Here is a 19198-nt window from a genome sequence, read left to right as displayed (position 1 = left end):
AAAGCTAAGCAGATGATGTGTGGACTGGCTCCTAAAGGTCCAGAAAATACTCAGGCAAAGGGAACAGCATGTGCTAATTGGGAATGGCCAAGCCTGACCAGGCAGTGTGGCGCAGTAGATAGAGCATCAGACTGGGATGAGAAAGAGTCAGGTTCGAAGCCCTGAGGTTGCCAGCTTGAGTGCAGGCTCATCTGGTTTGAACACAGCTTACCAGGTTGAGCCCAGGGTCATTGCCTTGAGCAAGGGGTTACCCCGTCGGCTGTGGCCCCCTGGTCAAGGCACAGATGAGAAAGCAATCAATGAACTACTAAGGAGCTGCAACAAAGAATTGATGCTTCTCATCTCTCTCCCTTCTTGTCTGTCTGTCCCTATCTCTTCATCTCTCTGTCACCCAAAAAATAAAAAAAAAATAAAAAAATGGCCAAGTTTGATCCTAATGGACTATTTATTTAGAAAGACTCAGAATACAACTAAAAAAAAGTATTAGTACTAATATTCTCAACAAAATTTAATCTGAGGCCAGAAACAGTTCCCATTTTAAAATGCTAGCTTCATCTGAACCCTCAGAGAATCAGTTCAGTCAAATTTAGGTTACACTCAAGAAAACCAGCATGCATTGTTTTATAATATATGAACAGAATGTAAAAGAAATCTAGAAAACAACACCGACAACAAAACACTTCTACAAAGATCCCCTTTAACTTAAGGGTAAATTAAAACTGAGTAGCTCAATTTTTCAGAAACATCTTCAAAGTAAAACTATGTATCTTATCTACTCTAAAAAAAAATACTACATATAAACCTAAAACTAAATCACTAAAGCAATCAAAGGCCCAAACAGGTTATCCTATTAGGAAGCTTTTTCATGTAGTCCAGGGGTTGGGAACCTATGGCTCGCAAGCCAGATGTAGCTCTTTATATGGCTGCATCTGGCTCGCAGACAAATCTTTCATTAAAAAAATAATGTTAAAAATATATATATAAAATATTCTCATGTATTACAATCCATTCATTTCCTACTGCTCATGTTCATGGTTGCGGGTGGCTGGAGCCAATCACAGCTGTCCTCCAGGACAACACCAAATTTTTACTAGATAATGCTTAACGTACAAGGGTCGTTGTATGACTTTCATGGAATTACATTTTAAAATATGTGATGTTCATGGCTCTCTCAGCCAAAAAGGTTCCCGACCCCTGATGTAGTCTAAAGTCGTGTGGGTGTGTGTGTGTGGCACAAATGTGGGGTGGGGGGTTTGAGAGGGGGACAAATATAGATCAAGAGATTATGAAATCTTGGAAGAAAAACTAAACAGGGTAATAGTGATGGGGGGGTAGGTTAAAGTAGGCATTCTGTGTATGATGGTAAATAAAGGACCTGCTAATTGGAAAACTGGAGCCAAAACCTAAAATGAAGAAGTGGTCCATGCATAAGAGGAAACAACCCTGGCAGAGACCTAATGCAAAGGCCCCAGGAATGAAACAACTGCTTGGTGCCTTCAGGCCCCTACACCATAATTTAAATTAAGCCATCAATTCATTAGGCATGCTTACAATGAACTAATTTCTAATAGGCAACAGCAGCAGTAGCAGTACCACTACTACTACCGATGACAAACCACAAACTCCATGTGTTCTAACTTAATGCCAGGAACTGTTCTATATGCTTTACATCAGCAGGTTTTAATCAGTGGTGATTATGCCACTCCAGAGGATAATTCGGCCATGTATGGAAACATTTTTGGTCATCACAACTAGAGAGGACATGCTGAAATCTAGTAAATATTCTACAAAAAGCCCCACAACAGCCCTGGCCTGGTTAACTAGGTTACAGCAGTTTCCCCGATATGCCAAGGTTGTGGGTTCAATCACCACTCAGGGAACAAACAAAAGAGTGCATAAGTAAGTGGAATAGCAAATTGAAGTTTCTTTCTTTCTCTCCCCTCACCCCTTCCTTCTTCTTTTTGTAAAACCAATAAATCTAAAAAGAAAAAGAAAAAAAAGTCCCAGAACAAAGATTTATCCAGTCAAAAAATAGTGCTGAGATTAAGAAACTCTGTTCCACAGTTATTAATGTAATCCTCACACCAATACTATAGTATTAAAAAAAAACAACAACTAAAATTGAGATCAGAGAAATTAAATTGACACAGTAAGTGATGGAGATGAAATTTAACCCCGAATTTCAATACAGTCAATGCATTTATCACTACCCTATATTATTGCTTTATAAATTCATTGAGTGTTTATGTGCCAGACACTGCGCTAAATTTAAATGCATAATGTCATTTAATCTTCACAATTACATAATTAGGCAGGTACTATTACATTCTCAATTTATGAGAGTGGCTAAAGCTTAGCAAAGTTACACCAAATGTTACAGAGTAGACTGACCAAGCGGTGGCGCAGTGACAAGAGCGTTGGACTGAACACGGAGGACCCAGGTTCGAGACCCCGAGGTCGCCAGCTTGAGCACAGGCTAATCGGGTTTGAGCAAGGCTCACCAGCTTGAGCCCAAGGGTCGCTGGCTCGAGCAAGGGGTCACTCAGTCTGCTGTAGACCCCCCCCCCCAGCCCCGTCAAGGCACATATGAGAAATCAATCAATGAACTAAGGAAGCACAACGAAGAATTGATGTTTCTCATCTTTCTCCCTTCCTGTCTGTCTGTCCCTCTGTCTGACTCTGTCTCTGCCATACACACACACAAAAAAAAAAAGTTAGAGTAAGTGACAGATGGAACTGAAATCCACTCGGCCACAAAGGTCAGTTTAACCACTGTGATATGGAAACATTAAAAATTAATAATATGTTATACTTCCAGTGTAGAGTCAAGGAAAATCACTAAATGGTTAAGCCACGAGATATGACACAATTCTACAAAGTAATACAACCTAATCACCTGCTCTACACACCCATTTTAAATTCTGGTCCAGTTTCATTGGTTAGAATCTATTAACAAGACTTTATAAAGAAAAAGCAAGAATAACTTCTTTCCTGAATTTATCAAACCAAAAGAATAGATGAAAATCCAAGGTGTCTGCCTTCCAAAAGACCAAAGCAGACCTAAGAACAGAGAAAAAGGACTATCAAGTACAAGTTGAGATTTCCAAAAGTAAACTTATAATAAACAACAGTACTAAGAGTTAACTGCAAAATTCACAACCATATCCTATTTCCATTATGGGAAGCATTAGCAGTTTGGATTAATCACAAAATCAATGGAAATAGCTCATCACTAAAACTATGGCCTAGGTAATAATAGCTCAAACTAACATGTATTTAGCAAGTACTATGTGCCAGGCCTTATGCATTATCTCATTAGTTCCCCACAACAACCCTGTGAGGTAAGTGTAATTATTATTTCTATTTTACAAATAAACAAACTGAGACCTGACCATTACATAATCTGCCTAAGGTCGTATACCCAGTACATGCAAATCAGAACCCAGGCAATATGATTCCCAAGTCTACTTTATGTACTCTATGTGCATAATCATTATCTTTCACATTCTTAAACATCATTAATGAAATCTTTAAAAATACTTAAGACAGCCTGACCAGGCGGTGGCACAGTGGATACAGCGTCGGACTGGGATGCAGAAGGACCCAGGTTCAAGACCCCGAGGTCGCCAGCTTGAGCGCAGGCTCATCTGGTTTGAACAAAAGCTCACCAGCTTGGACCCAAGGTCACTGGTTCAAGCAAGGAGTTACTCGGTCTGCTGAAGGCCCACGGTCAAGGCACATATGAGAAAGCAATCAATGAACAACTAAAGTGTCTCAACGCGCAACGAAAAACTAATGATTGATGCTTCTCATCTCTCCGTTCCTGTCGGTCTGCCCATCTATCCCTTTCTCTGATTCTGTCTCTGTAAAAAAAATAAGTAAATAAAAATACTTAAGACAAAGTGATGTACCCCTCTTCCAAAATAAGTTAGTAAATATATCTTTAGCCCCTCCCTACACATAAAAAAAATCCTCAGCGTTTATAAACATTTTACAAATTATCAACTGCAAACTTTGCAACTTATTTTCAGTCTACAATTTCAGAATGTTTTTATGTGGCCAGCTCACAAAAATTATGAATGAATTAGAACTATAAACATTAGCCTTTCTGTACAATCTACTACATCATGCAAAACAGTCAAATAAAGTAAAATTTTGCTAAAAGATTAAAATTTCTGTGTAATATTTTGAGGCTTTTACTTAACTATTTCTCTTCATCTCTTCATTATTCAAATGATCAAAAAATTTTAAATCCCCTGACAATTAAAAGATGATCTAAATTAAACACACAATACATGGAACTGTCTAGTGCATCTGGCAATTCCTCATACAATAGCTTTTAACTCTAATATGATTTAACACCTCATTTTTTTAAATCCTGTTTCTTAATCTAGACTATCTTCCTTGCACCTGGGTCTCAAATATTTTAAATTAAATCAATACTCTCAATATCTTTCCCTGTGTAATCAAAATACAACAATTAAAAAAGTATTTTTGGCCCTGGCCAGTTGGCTCAGTGGATAGAGCGTCGGCCCAGCAGGTAGACATCCCCAGTTCAATCCCTAGTCAGGACACACATGAGTGTCAACCACTGCTTCTCTTTCCCCTCATTCCTCCCCTCCTCTCTCTCTTCCCCTCCCATAGCCAGTGGCTTGACTGGTTCCCCTGTTGCCCAGGAGCTGAAGACAGCTCAACTGGTCTAAACATCAGCCCCAGACAGGGGATGCCGGGTGGATCCCAGTCCAGGGGCATGCAGGAGTCCAGCTCTCTACCTCCCCTCCTCTCATTTAAAAAAAAAAAAAAAAAAAAAAAACTATTCTCAGAAACCCAGCAGTATCATAAATGTGTAACAACATGCCAGGTCATGTTTTGTAGTTAAAAATTAAACGTCTATGCTTTTCAAAAGCTACTCCAGGATTCTGAGAGGTTGCTCCAATAAGAAATAATAGAGAAATAAAGCCCAAGAAAAGAAATCCATGACCTGGCCAGTCAGGATACACAGAAGCAACCGCGTGCTTCTCCACCCCCCACCACTTGCCCGCACTTCTGGCTAGCTCTCTCTCCCCTCCCCTTCTGCAGCCTAGGCTCAAATGGTTCCAGAAAAAAGTTGGCCCAGGCACTGAGGATGGCTCCATGGCCTCACTCACCTCAGGCACTAAAATAGCTCGGTTGTGAGTAAAAGAGCAGTGGCCCAGGTGGCCCAGATTGCCCAGGCAGGCAGAGCATCACCTGGTACAGGGCTTGCTGGGTGGATCCCCATGAGGGCACATGCAGGAGGAGTCTTGTCTCTGACTCCCTCCCTCTCCCTTAATTTAGAAAAAGAAAAAGAAAGAAAAAGATCCAGCAGCCAATTGTCAGAATTCTTGAAATGTGGTTGAACGAAAATATTTAGAAAATAGCACTCCAAGAACCCTGAACTCCCTGACACTGTGTGATGTATAGTTACAGGTAATACACAAACCCAAGACATTAATCTATAAAACTCATTATCCCGGCCCTGGCCCGTTGACTCAGTGGTAGAGCGTCGGCCTGGTGTGCGGGGGACCTGGGTTCGATTCCTGGCCAGGGCACACAGGAGAAGCGCCCATTTGCTTCTCCACCCCCCCCCCTTCCTCTCTGCCTCTCTCTTCCCCTCCCGCAGCCAAGGCTCCATTGGAGCAAAGATGGCCCGGGTGCTGGGGATGGCTCCTTGGCCTCTGCCCCAGGCGCTAGAGTGGCTCTGGTAGCAACAGAGCGACGCCCCCTGGTGGGCGTGCCGGGTGGATCCCGGTCGGGCGCATGCCGGAGTCTGTCTGACCGTCTCTCTCCCGTTTCTAGATTAATAAAAATACAAAAAAAAAAAAAAAAAAAACACCTCATTATCCCCCCCAAAAAATAAAAAAGATCTTATCTACAAAGAAAAATTAAGTGAAAAGATTTTCAGAAGAAATCTAAAAATATAACTGCCTTTAAAGCAAAATGTAGCAGAAAAGGCAAATGCCACATTACCATGTCAAGGAAGATAACCATTACGTGTATTTCAGTACCTCCAAAGTAAAACTGTATACATAATTTACATTCACCAGGTTTTCCATGTTTAACTCATACCATGTAAAAATCTAAATTCTTATATTTTGCATTAATCCAAATTATCATTTGATGCCTTCCAACTTTAATCAGCAATAGTTTTACTACTAAGCTATTACATAAGTGAAGATTATTAACCTTTCCTGATTCCAATATTAAATACAATTTAAATTCTAATAGTATGGTTTTAAATAAAATAAAGGCAATTTCCTTTCAGCTTTTTGATCCTGAATTTTGCATTTGACCAAAGTTATTTTTCACCTACATTTACCACTTTTCTCAGATTCGAGGTATCTGAATATGCCAGCTCAAAGTAACTGAGGTCTATTCAAACAGTATGGAATGCATCATTAATTCAGTGTGATAAAAAAGGAAGTTTACTATCTTCCCAAAGGATGCAAAAGGAGCATAATAAATTACATATTCATGCTCTTAAGTAAACGGACCTGTAAAGCTTGCAAGGAATGGGGAAACTAGTCCTATTATTAACTCATTTTTTATACTTTTGACAAATCTCCATGACAGCTATCAAATAAAGCTTAAAATCTAAGATTGTAATTCTGCATACTTAAAAAGTGTTTCACTTCAACTAACAGTTCCTAAAAGTTCCCCATTAATGCTATTACTATCCTGGGAAAACGGAGTATGCAGTTAAAAACAGCAATAGTAATGATGGTGATGATGATGATAATGATGAAGAGGAGAAGGAGGAGAAAAAATTAACAAATGGCCAGTAAAAAGAAGAACTGGGATGAAAAAATAATGAATTAAGAAGGTCTAAGTGGTAGTCAATGTTAAAATTACTATTCTAAATCACAATCTCACAACACCTTTTGTGCTCTCGAACGAAGACACAAGTTCAAAAATAGAAGAATGCTACAAAGATTTCCCGGTTCTTTGAATCACGTCTCTTTCCTACCACAAACACGCATCCAGAAACATTGTCACGATCCCAAAACCATTCATTCAAGAATCAAAAAACGATAGGAGATGAGTAACGGAAGCGTGATTTTGGAAGATTTCAATCAATCAGTTTGGAAAAAGGAAGACAAGTTAGACACCCCCCCCCCCCAAATACATAACCAAATAAAACACCTAAGTACTTCCTAAGTAGTGTACTGTATCATTTTTTATTTTAGCTTAAAATAAAGTGGTATAAAGTTGTCTAGGGAAGGCTCAATTGTCTGTTTCCTTGTAAATTAAATATTTCTACATGTAATGAAGATTGGGGCTAGGTAGATATTAAAGCGTTGTTGCCACTTACATTAATGATTATCCGTGATCATGTTCTGCGAATGATTTCCTGAATAGTACCCAAAATCACACTCAAATTACCTCGAAGCGTAAGTATCTAGGAACGGCGTTTCCCAATCCAAGATACAAAAAGATCCCCGGACCAGGCAATACACTGCAGGGGGGAAGCGGGGGGCTGGACTGCGCGGTTCCAACCTTCTCTCCCTTCTTCTCCCCTTCTCTCCCGTCCCTGCCACCCGCCCCCGTCGTCAGGTGATTAGTTATTTAGCACCACTAACACGCACGCATCGACAAGTGGTTCAGTAAATTACACGTTCTTATCGGAAGGCCAGATTCTAGGCTTCTCCTTTCAACCTAAGCAAAAAGCAAAAGGCATCGACAGTTTGGGTCCCGAGCACAAAAGCGCGCGGCGGGAGGAGAATGGATGGAGCGCCAACTCCCCATCTCCAAAAGCGGGAACCGGACTCGGCCTCGCAGCGGAGGCCCGCCCTGACTACCTGGACTCCGGGCCCAAAACTCGATGCTTGGAGCAAAGAGGCCCGAAAGGCCGGCTCGGGGGCCTGCAGGCCGGACCTTACCAGCAGCGCCCGCCGTGCCTCCGGCCTGCGCGCCCGCGCGGCGGCGACGGGGCAGCTCAGCCCCGAGGGCCCCGGGAGCCGGAGCCGGGAAGGGGCCGCGGTCCCGACCCTCCCCCTAGCGACCCTGCCGCCACGGCTCCCTCCCCAGCCCGCGGTCTAAACGGTCCCGGGCAGCGGAGGCGCGGCCCGGGTAGGCCGAGGACGTTGCGCAAGAAGCCCGAGAGGCGCTTTCCCCGCCGCGACGGAGCAAAGCGCGGAGCGCTGGCCGCGGGAGGGGCGGGGAGAGCGGCCGAGGCGTCGTGCGTGTGGAAGGGGATGGGGGAGGGGAGGAATGCCCGTCTCCCTGGCCGCGGCCGGAGCCGCCACTCACCCAGCTCCGCCAGACGAGCGCTACCACTGGCAGCAAGAGGAAGATGGTGGCCGCCGCCGCCGCCGCCGGAGAGGAGGAGGAAGAGGAGGAGGAGGAGGAGGAGGAGGAGGAGGGGGCCCGGTGGGTGCCGCGGAGAGGGGGTACGCGCAGGACGTCGGCGTCGCTGCCACAGCCTCTTTTCCTCACGGGGTCGGGCGGCTGCAGCTGACGACGCCTTCGCGGCTTCTGCACCGCCCTTCTTGTCCCGGCTGCAGCCGCCGCCGCCCAGAGCCCGAGGGTCGCTCGCCTCGTGGGGACTGTGCGGCGGTGCGAGACTCCACAGCCATCGGCGTGCGGCGGCGGCGCGGGGGTAAAAGCGGAGCCTGCGTCACGTGACCCCACTGTTTACCGTTCCGGGGCCGCGGCCTGCAGCGCCGCCGCGCCTGCGCGCTGTGGGCGCCGCCGCGCCTGCCGCGCCTCCACGGGGCCGGGGGCGGCCGCGCTCGCGGTCCTGCCGCGCCATTCCAAGGCTTCGGAGGGACCCGGCGCCGCCCGCGGGCTCTCCAGCTTTCACCTCTCTGGCAGCCGGAAGGGGAGCGGCAAATAGATGGTCGCTCTTTCTGGGTTGTAATAAGCACTGAGGCTTCATAGGTAATGTAATAGTGATGGGCAGATCTGCTCCCCCGGGTGCTTTTTATCCTCTGGGTGTGTGTTCAACAATGGTAGAGGCGGTGTGAGAACTTAAGCCCTTGGCCCGGGAAACCCTGCTGGCTCTGCACGGAGGTGCCGTCATTAATCACCTCCACCCTCAAGAGCTGGTCTACTTAGGACTCAAGTTGCCTTCTCCAAGAAACATGTCTGGTTTTAGCAGTTTTCAAAGTGTGGCCAGAGGATCCCCTGAGAGGTTCTCTACCTTTCATAGAATTTTTAGTGCCTTTGCAATTACAAATTTTTTTCATCTTCAACCATAACAGTAGATAGCAACCTATTAAGTGCAGAAGCAAATATGAGAATTCAGCCATCTTCTAAGCCATACATTGAAGAAATTTGCAAAAAATTTAGAATACCACCTTTTTTTCAATTTTTTAATTTGTTGATATTAGAGATGAAGAGGAAGGGAGACACACAAACAGATTGCTGTTCCATCTCTTTCTGTATTGTTTGGTTGCTTCTTGTATGTGATAGATACATGAAATTCCAACTGCCCTTTTGGTGTCCCACCTGGCTGCCTGACCTCACCCTTGCTTAGTGGAAAATCGCCCCTGAAGCAGAAGAGTTCCAGGAAGCTGGTCAACCTGCCCCAAGAAGGAGCATTCCAGAAAACTGAAATCCTAAAACCGTAAAGGGGAAGGTACCAGAACTTTTGACTCAGTACCCCCTTAGGCTCTCCCAAGCCCTATAAAATTCGCCCCTACTCTGTAACGGGTGCCCTTCTCCCTGGAGAAGTGCCTGGCAGGGTTCCTTTCTTCCTTTCAGTAAAGCCTGTTACTCTGGTCTTTTCGGACTCCCATGGATTCCAACAGTATGTGCCCTGACCAGGGATCAACCTGCAGCCTTGGCATGTCTGGAGGATGCTCCAGACAAATAAGCTACATAGCCAAGCCAGTGCTACTCTTTTTATTAAATTTTGGAAAAGTGTATTTTTCATAATATATTATTTGCAACAATTTTGTTATTTTTAAGTGTATTTATTTTCCTTAGGTTTAATTTCTAAGACGATAAATGTCGATAAATGTAATTAACCTAAATAATCAAAAGCTTTTGGGCCTGACAAGGCAGTGGCGCAGGTGGATGGAGCATCCGACTGGGACGTGCAGGACACAGGTTCAAAACCCTGAGGTCTCCAGCTTGAGCGCAGGCTCATCCGGCTTGAGTAGGTGGTCGCTGGCTTGAAACCCAAGGTTGCTGGCTTGAACCGAAGGTCCCTAGCTTGAGCAAGGCGGTCACTTGCTCTGCTGTAGCCACCCCCACCCCAAATCAAGGCACATATGAGAAAGCAATCAATGAACAACTAAGGACCTGCAACAGAGAATTGATGCTTCTCATCTCTCTCTCTCTTCCTGTCTATCCCTCTCTCAGACTCTATGTCAGAAAGAAAAAACAAAAAAAAAAACAACTCTTGGAAGTCCCTCAGTAATTTTTAAGAGTTTTTAAGGGTCCTGAGATCAAAAAGTTGAAAAACCACTGGCTTAGGTTATGTGCTTCCAACAGCTGCTTGGGCTGACCCCTAACTCAGCCCTAAATAAATACAGCGAGGTAACTGTTGCGAGTCATCACCCTGACCAAAATAAGCCCTTAAAGGACAGAAATTGTGTCTACTGTCTGCAGGGACTATTACAGTACCCACTAAAGAATAACAGCCAGCACCTGCTGTGCTCTTCTGAAATCTTTGTTGGTTTAAGCCTCATGCCAAGCACAGGCCACATTTCAAGATTTGTACAGAGTAGAATAATAGCTCACAGGCATGTGGTGAAGATCTCTTCTGTACTTTCTTCAGTCTTCTGGTATTTCGAGCACTCCCTATTCCAAATGCTCATCCACAAAGGAAATTTAGATGGTCCTAATTCTACTGGAATCCTAGAATTCGAGCCCCTGCCTTGACTCATCAATCCCTCAAAAGTTTGTTTCACAATCCTTTTTTTTTTTTTTTCATGTTTTTCAACAAAGGAAAATAGAAATGAGTAATTAAAAAATGATTTTTACTTGGAATGTCTGGGATACATTGCAAAAATAAATTAATTTTAGCTTTATTCTTTTTTAGGACCCAATGTGAAAGTTGAAAAAGGCATTAGGAAGAAATAAGATTTTTGTTATGAAAAAAAAACCCAACCCTAAAGGGATTCAACAGAGTAGAGCTGGAATGAAAAATCATTAGGTGGAAAATCCTCTTAGACAAGCTGGGGAAATTTAGCAGGTTAGAGAAATTTCAGTAAATTCCTAAAAAACAAAGTGGAGGTAAAAAGAAAATGTAGGAACCATAGGCCTGTCACATTTACAAAACAAAAATTTCTAATCCTAAAAAAGCCAAAACATATGCCACAAATCATAATGTTTTTGTTTTTCGTTTGTTTTGTTTGAAATGAGAAGAGGGGAAATAGTGAGACAGACTCCCACAGGAGCCCCAACTGGGATCCACCACAAACCACATCTGGAGCCAATGATTGAATCAACCAGGCTAACCTCAGTGCCTGAGGCCAACATGTGGACCAACCCATCCATCCTCAGTGCCTGAGGCAGACACCCGAACCAATCAAACCAATTGAGCCACTGGCTGAGGGAGGGGAAGAGAAAGAGAAGGGGGAAACAGGTGGGGTGAGCAGAGCTCTTGTGTGCCCTGACTGGGGATCAAACCTGGATCATCCATGTACCGAGCTATTGCTCTATCCACTGAGCCAACTGGCCAGAGCTCACAAATCATAATGTTTTGATTCTATTATTTTGAACCAGCCAGTGCCCAGATTCACATCTGTCCATTAATAATCTTCGCTTTTTGCTTCCAAATATAAACACAAACTGTCTTACCCAATCCATACAGAGTTTGCTAAAAGAAAGAACCAGTATAATAGCACAGGGAATGGCCCTAACTGCATGCAGGATGCTATTGTAGTTAAAATGCCTATCTGATAATCTGATTGTATTGGTAATATTGAAAACTCCAGATTAACTCAGAAAAATTAAATTTGGTAGAAAACAAGACAACAAACAATGGCCAAAACTAGGAGTATATTTGTAATTGACCAGAAAATTCTGAAAAAAACAAAAACTGACAAAATTTGATTCTTATAAACTTTACCAAATATAATTAAGCTTGGAAGAGAGAGAGGCCATGAAAAACATTTCACAATATAGATACAGAAGATAATTTTTATGGGAAAAATGTGTGCCATCATTCATGGTAGTTTGTTGCTTGTTTTCTGTTTTTTGTTTTTTTAGAGAGAGAGAGACAGAAAAAGGGAGGGAGAGAGAGAAAGAAGCATGCATTTGTTGTTCCACTTAGTTGTGCATTCATTGGTTGCTTTCCATGTGTGCCCTGACCAGGGATCCAACCCGCAACCTTGGTGTTTGGAGTCAAAGCACTAACCAACTAAGCAAACAGGACAGGGCCTTCACTCATGTTAGTTTAGAATAAAGGTAAATGTTTTTTTATTCTTTTATCATAACAGTGAAGTCAGAATATCCTGAACTCATTTTACCAAGATTATCATGATATTTAGAGGCTTACTCCAGAACACTTCATTCCTTAAGCCAGACTTGACCTGCTTGGTCTAGAAACATAGCTCCCAAACACTCCAGCTTTGGGCAGAAACCAATGGGTGCAAAAAAAAAAAAAAAAAAAAAAAAAAAGATGTGTGTCCCATCCCAGGGTAAATAATTTGCATTAGCATAGCAGAGTTCAAGGGATCCTAGAGAAGCTGGGCCCAACTATCAAATAAAGCTTATCCATGTGCCAGTACTGTGCAAAGCGTGAAAACATCTTTGTAGACTTCAGCAACTCTTATGATACAAGGAAGAAGCAAACCTATTTCTCTCAACCTCTCTGAGATACTCTCCCTGCCAACAAACAACTATTTACTTGTTCCTTTAGTTATCCATTCCATTAAAGACCCCAATGCATTTCAGCAATAAAGATATTGTTCCTGACCTCAAGAAACTCAGAAGAGCCTAACCAGGTGGTGCTGCAGTGAATAGAGTATGCAGCTGGGATACTGAGGACCCAGGTTCAAAACTCCTAGGTCACTGGCTTGAGCCCAAGGTCTCTGGCTTGAGTAAGGGCTCAGTGGCTCAGCTGGAGCCCCCAGTCAAGGCACATATAGAAGCAATCAATGAACAACTAAAGTGCTGCTACAAAAAATTGATGCTTCTCATGCCTCTCCTTTCCTGTCTGTCCCTATCTCTCTCACCAAAAAAATAAATAAAACCTTTTTTTTTTTTTAAAAGGAATCAGCCTGACCAGGCAGTGGTGCAGTGGATAGAGCGTCAGACTGGGATGCCGAGTACCCAGGTTCGAGACCCCAAGGTCGCCAGCTTGAGCGCAGGCTCATCTATCTGGTTTGAGTGAAAGCTCACCAGCTTGAGCCCAAGTTCGCTGGCTCGAGCAAGGGGTTACTCGGTCTGCTTAAGGCCTGTGGTCAAGGCACATATGAGAAAGCAATCAATGAACAACTAAGGTGCGCAATGCACAACGAAAAACTAAAGATTGATGCTTCTCATCTCTCTGTTCCTGTCTGTCTGTCCCTGTCTATCTTTCTCTCTGACTTTCTCTCTGTCTCTGGAAAAAAAAAAAAAAAGAAGGAATCAGCCAGTCAATGCATATATGGATAAAACAACAAACTGATGTTTCTCTTTCTCTCTCTCTAATATCACTAAATAGCCTGACCAGGTGGTGGTGCAGTAAATAGAGCATTGGACTGGGATGCGGAGAACCCAGGTTGGAGACCCCAAGGTCGCCAGCTTGAGTGCGGCTCATCTGGTTTGAGCAAGGCTCACCAGCTTGAGCTCAAGGTCGCTGGCTTGAGCAAGGGGTCATTCGGTCTGCTGTAGTCCTCCCCCCCCCCCCCCCCCCCGTCAAGGCACATATGAGAAATCAATCAATGAATAACTAAGGAGCCGCAATGAAGAATTGATGTTTCTCATCTCTCTCCCTTCCTGTCTGTCCCTATCTGTCCCTCTCTCTGACTCTCTCTGTCTCTGCCACTAAAAATAAATAAATAAAATAAAATCACTAAGTAAAAATAATAAAATAAAAATTTTAAATAATCATTTTTCTTAAAGTTGGTCCTGTCCTATAGATAAGTTAAAAATGTCATTTCTGTTGATAACTCATATTATGGGCTAAGCCCCAATTTAAATTCTTTAAGGAAGAGGTAAAAATTTCTCATGAGCCCATAGGGTCTCATTGCCTTCAGTTCCAAATAATTCACATGCCAAAGTCACATCTTGAAGAGGTGTGTTCTGAACCCCTTCACTAACAAAGCAAAAAAAAAGCTCATTTTTTTGTGTATACAGGAAATGAAAAACTGTATTAAAAGTAAATCTTGACATGGAATAGCACTCGAGAAAGAAAAGGAAGGTTGGAGAATACACACATCTGAATTTTAAAACTAATACAAAGCAACAGTAATATAGTGTGATACCAACATGAAGACAGACATATTAGTCAATGGAATAGAATTGAGAGTCCACAAATAAACACATGTATCATGGTCAACTGATTTTAAACAAAGATCTCAGTATTATTTAAAGGGAAAAGAAGAGTCTTTTTTAAAAAACGAGAATTAAAATTTTTTAATTGACTTTAAAGAGAGAGAGAGAAAGAGAAAGGGAGAGAATTATTAATTTGTTGTTCTGCTTATTGATGTATTCACTGGTTGATTCTTGTATGTGTCTAGACGGGATTGAACCCACATCCTTGGTGTACTGGAATGATTCTTTAACCAACTGACCTACCCAGCCAGGCCTTAAGAATAGTCTTTTCAACAAATGCTACTGGAAGAACTGGATAGACACATGTGAAAGAATGGAGTTTGCCTGACCAGGTGGTGACCAGTAGATAGAGCATCAGACTGGGATGCTGAGGACCTAGTTTTGAAACCCTGAGGTTACCAACTTGAGCATGGATTCACCAGCTTGAGCGCAGGGTCACTGGCTTGAGCGTGGGATCATAGACATGACTCCATGGTCGCTGGCTTAAGCTCAAAAGTTGCTGACTTGAGCCCAAGGTCGCTGGTTAGGGCTAGGAATCACTCACTCAGCTGGAACCCCCCAGTCAAGGCACATATGAGAAAATAATTAATGAACAACTAAGGAGCTGCAACGAAGAATTGATAGAATTATTGCTTCTCATCTCTCTCCCTATCTGTCCTTCTCTGTCACACACACACACACACACACACACACACAAAACCATACACACAGACACACAATGGAATTGTACCCTTACCTCAAACTATAGACAAAAATTAACTCAAAACAGATTAAAGACCTAAATGTAAAAACTAAAATTATAAAACTCTTAGAAGAAACAATTAGGATAAATCTTCACTGACCTCAAATTCAGCAAAAGATGACACCAAATCCTAAAAAAGAAAATAAATAATCAAAATTAAAAACTTTTGTGCTTCATAGGGCACACTCAAGAAAGTGAAAACACAACTTCGAGAATGGGAGAAAATATTTGCAAACCATGTATCTGATGAGAGACTTGCATCCGGTATACATGTAAAATCCCTACAACTCAATCAGAAAAGACAAACAACCCAATTTAAAATGGGCAAAGGATCTATATATGCATTTCTCCAAAGGTGGTATATGAATAGCCAATAAACACATGAAAAGGTACTCAACATTTTTTTTTCATTTTTCCGAAGCTGGAAATGGGGAGGCAGTCAGACAGACTCCCACATGCGCTCGACCAGGATCCACCCAGCATGCCCACCAGGGGGCGATGCTTTGTCCCTCTGGGGCGTCGCTCTGTTGCATCCAGAGCCATTCTAGCACCTGAGGCAGAGGCCACAGAGCCATCCCCAGCACCCGGGCCATCTTTGCTCCAATGGAGCCTCGCTGCGGGAGGGGAAGAGAGAGACATAGAGGAAGGAGAGGGGGAGGGGTGGAGGAGCAAATGGGCACCTCTCCTGTGTGCCCTGGCCGGGAATCAAACCCGGGACTCCTGCACACCAGGCCGATGCTCTACCGCTGAGCCAACCGGCCAGGGCGATACTCAACATTTGTCATTAGGAAAATTAAATCAAGACTACAATGAGGTACTAATTCACACTCACTAGGATGTCTATAATCAAAAAGATATATAATAAGCATTGGTGAGGTGTGGAAGGTTAGAACACTCACGTACTGTTGATGAGAATGTAAAATGCTGCAGCTACTCTGGAAAAAGTCCGGCACTTCTTCCAACTGTTAATTGAGAGTTATCATGTGATCCAGTGCTTTCATTTTTAGGAGGATAGTGAAAGCATGTGTCCAGTCAAAATCTTGTAGTTAAATGTTCATAACATCATTATTTGCAATAGCAAAAAGTAAAAGCAAGGTGCCTGGGCCAGGTGGCGTAGTAGGTTGAAGCATCATCACAATACACCACAGTTGTGGGTTCAACTCCTGTTTAGGACACATACAAGATTCAACCAATGAATGCATGGATGGGTGGAGCAACAAATCAATGTTCCTCTCTCTCTCTCTCTCTCTCTCTCAAATCAATCAACAAAAAAATTTTTAAGGTGAAAGCAAAGTAAAAGTACATCAAATGATGAGAAGATAAAATGTGGTATATCTTCTATACACTGGAATATGATGTGGTAATATGAACAATACATGCTGTAGCATGTATGAACCTTGAAAACCTTATGTTAAATGGAAGAAGCCAGTCAGAAAATAGAATATATTTTTTCAAGTGGTCAGAATAAGCACATCAATGGAGTCAGAAAGTGGATTAGTGGTTGCTTAGGACTTTGGGTAAGAGGGTGATGGAAGAGTGATGGCTAAGAATTTAGAGTTTCTTTTCAAGGTGACGAAAATGTTCTAAAATTAACTATTAGTGTTGTTATATGCATCTGTAAATATACTAAAAACAATTGAATTTTACACTTTAAATGTGTGAGTCATATAGTATGTGAATTTTATCTCAATAAAACTTTTTTCTTTAAAAAAGGAAAACTTGAATAAATGGAAAGACATACTACTTACTTGTTGATTTTATAGAGAGAGGAAGTGAGAGAGAGAGAAGCATCAATCTGTTTTTGTATGTGCCCTGACCAGGGATTGAACCGGCAACCTCTGCATACAGGGATGACACTTTAACCAACCAAGCTGTCTGGCCAAGGCAACAAGAGAATTTTGAAGTTAACCTAGGAAAATAGAATAAATAATATAGCCATCAATGTAAGAGAGAGAGAGAAATGTACAGGAATGGGAGGTGAGCTGGTCAATCGCCTTTTCTCTCTCTCTCTCTCTCTCTCCCCCTCTATCCCCCCTTCCTCTCTCTCTCTCTCTAAAATCAATCAATATAAAAAATTAAAATAACTCATGTAGCTCTACAGCTATATTATTTATTTATTTATTATTTTTTGAACTAGTTTTATTTATTCATTTTAGAGAAGAGAGACAGAGACAGAGAGAGAAGAGGGAGGAGCAGGAAGCATCAACTCCCATATGTGCCTTGACTGGGCAAGCCCAGGGTTTTGAACTGGCAACTTCAGTGTTCCAGGTTGACACTTTATCCACTGTGCCACCACAGGTCAGGCCAGCTCTACAGCTATAAAGGGTGCATAGCATTCTATTATATGGATGTGGAAAGCTTTATTTAATCAACTTCCAAATTTTAGATATTGACAACATTTCCTCTAAAGTAATGACTGAGTTATTGGAATGACCAAATGGACAGATTGGCGCCAATTCTTATCAATATTTCCTTGTGGTAATCTCTAGAACCTGCCCTTCCTTTGGACTCTTTTAGTGAAGTAACCTCCATCTAGTCTCTGTCCTTCTGATCTATTGACCAGATGCCAGGGCATACCCTTTCTTAAAGGCCAAGGCTAATTTAATGGTGTTACTCCTCTTCCTACTTCTTCTCAAAGTCCCACTCTGACTGAAGTAGAATCTTACCTCAAATTTCTTAGCATGATTTACCAGATTGCCAGTGATCTCATCTCAACTCACCAGTGTCCTTTTCTTGCTTCCTATAGGCCAGCTACCAAATTCCTCATGATTCTGTGATGCCATCTCACTCCTCCATTCCTTCCACAGGCTTCTTCTTCTGCAAAATCCTATCTGGTAAACTCCTATTCAGATGTCTTCCTTTGGAAAATCTTTCCTAATTGTTTCCTTTCTAAAGCAGATTGCTTTACTCCCCACTTTGTATCTTCATTATAAAACTTACGAGGCTAATGTATTTCCCATTAGAATTTAAGCTCTTGCAGAACCAGGTCTGCGTTTCACTTCTGTGTCCCCAGTAGTGAGCACTGTGTGGCATATTTGGTTAATGTTGTTCCACACAACACTGATTTTTTACAAGGCTATTTGTTTCTGAAATATTTCTCTTTTAAAATTGTGTATATTTAAAGTGGCCCGTTATAAAATAAAATAAAAAATAAAGTGGTCCATTATAGTAGACATTGATATATTTTAGTGCTTATGTATGTTCTGAGTGTTACTGAACTAAGACACTGAAAGCTAACTCTCTGTAGGCAGAAATGTAAACCCTCAGTCATACTGAACACCTTCTTATGCATTACAGGTTCAGCTGTTCTTCTCATAATTATATTCCTCAAAAAATGCGCTTTGCTGGAATTTTCTTTTTGTACTATACTCTAAGTTATTGAGAATAGTTTTTGACTCATAGTGCCTGACAAAAAATATGTACTTTATAGTGATGGTTTTGCAACGAAAGATCTAAGAAATACTGTCAAGCTCGATATTAAAAGACAAGCTCATTTTCAGCTAGAGCACCCTCCATGGAAATAGAAGAAGCAGTGGTTAATGATGACCAAATAAAAATGGAAGCAGAGACAGCATGTATAGCAGCTATTCTGAGAAATGTTATTGGTAAGGGAAGAATCAAAGGAATGGAACAATCGAAATGGAGCAATGCCAGGTGGTAATGAAGGTCTGCTCAATGGAGAGTTATGTGTGTATGAGAGTTTAATCAGTTTGTTAGTTTGAGCAGTAATAATAAACTTTTGGAGGTTGGTCTAACATAGCTGTAAGATTACTGTCACTATCTAATGAGGTGGGGGGGTAGACAGTGAGTAAAGTTGCAGTTAAAACTATTGACTTTTTTTATTATGAGCTAATAGGGTGGCTTTTCCTTATGACTAGGAGTTAAGCATAGGAGGTGTATTGAAATATTTGAGGAAAAAGGAGAAGCATGAAGTTGATGTCTCTAAGAGTAGAAAGCAAGGTTACCATCCTAGCTGGTAGCTCTGTTGGTTACAGCATCATCCAG

At 42.2% G+C, this 19198-nt stretch overlaps 1 protein-coding gene and 1 long non-coding RNA gene across 12 annotated transcripts in view; one reads left to right on the top strand and one right to left on the bottom strand.

Moving 5' to 3' along the window:
- PHF3 (PHD finger protein 3) overlaps positions 1–8636 on the bottom strand; it is a 92974-nt gene extending 84338 nt beyond the window's left edge. For 4 of the 11 annotated variants that reach the window (XM_066253086.1, XM_066253107.1, XM_066253121.1 and 1 more), the window contains exon 1: positions 8269–8636. Coding sequence is in view for 3 of the 11 variants with exons in the window: in XM_066253079.1 (XP_066109176.1) it covers positions 7331–7332 (2 nt within the window). In the remaining 8 variants the exon portion in view is untranslated. Of the gene's footprint in view, positions 1–7330; positions 7841–7898; positions 8168–8268 lie in introns of those variants that run through there. The other 7 variants (XM_066253073.1, XM_066253099.1, XM_066253079.1 and 4 more) reach the window with 6 other exon arrangements.
- A 146-nt stretch (positions 8637–8782) lies between these two features.
- On the top strand, positions 8783–9843 carry LOC136319855 (uncharacterized). Its single transcript, XR_010728235.1, has 3 exons — positions 8783–8898; positions 9433–9598; positions 9724–9843. It is a non-coding gene; the product is annotated as an uncharacterized lncRNA (long non-coding RNA).
- Positions 9844–19198: the final 9355 nt, after the last annotated feature.

The sequence above is a fragment of the Saccopteryx bilineata genome, chromosome 1, assembly GCF_036850765.1.
Source record: "Saccopteryx bilineata isolate mSacBil1 chromosome 1, mSacBil1_pri_phased_curated, whole genome shotgun sequence".
In the NCBI taxonomy this organism is placed as follows: Eukaryota; Metazoa; Chordata; class Mammalia; order Chiroptera; family Emballonuridae; genus Saccopteryx; species Saccopteryx bilineata.
The sequence above is the reverse complement of the archived record's forward strand: the minus strand, read 5'-3'. Positions and strand labels throughout refer to the sequence as shown.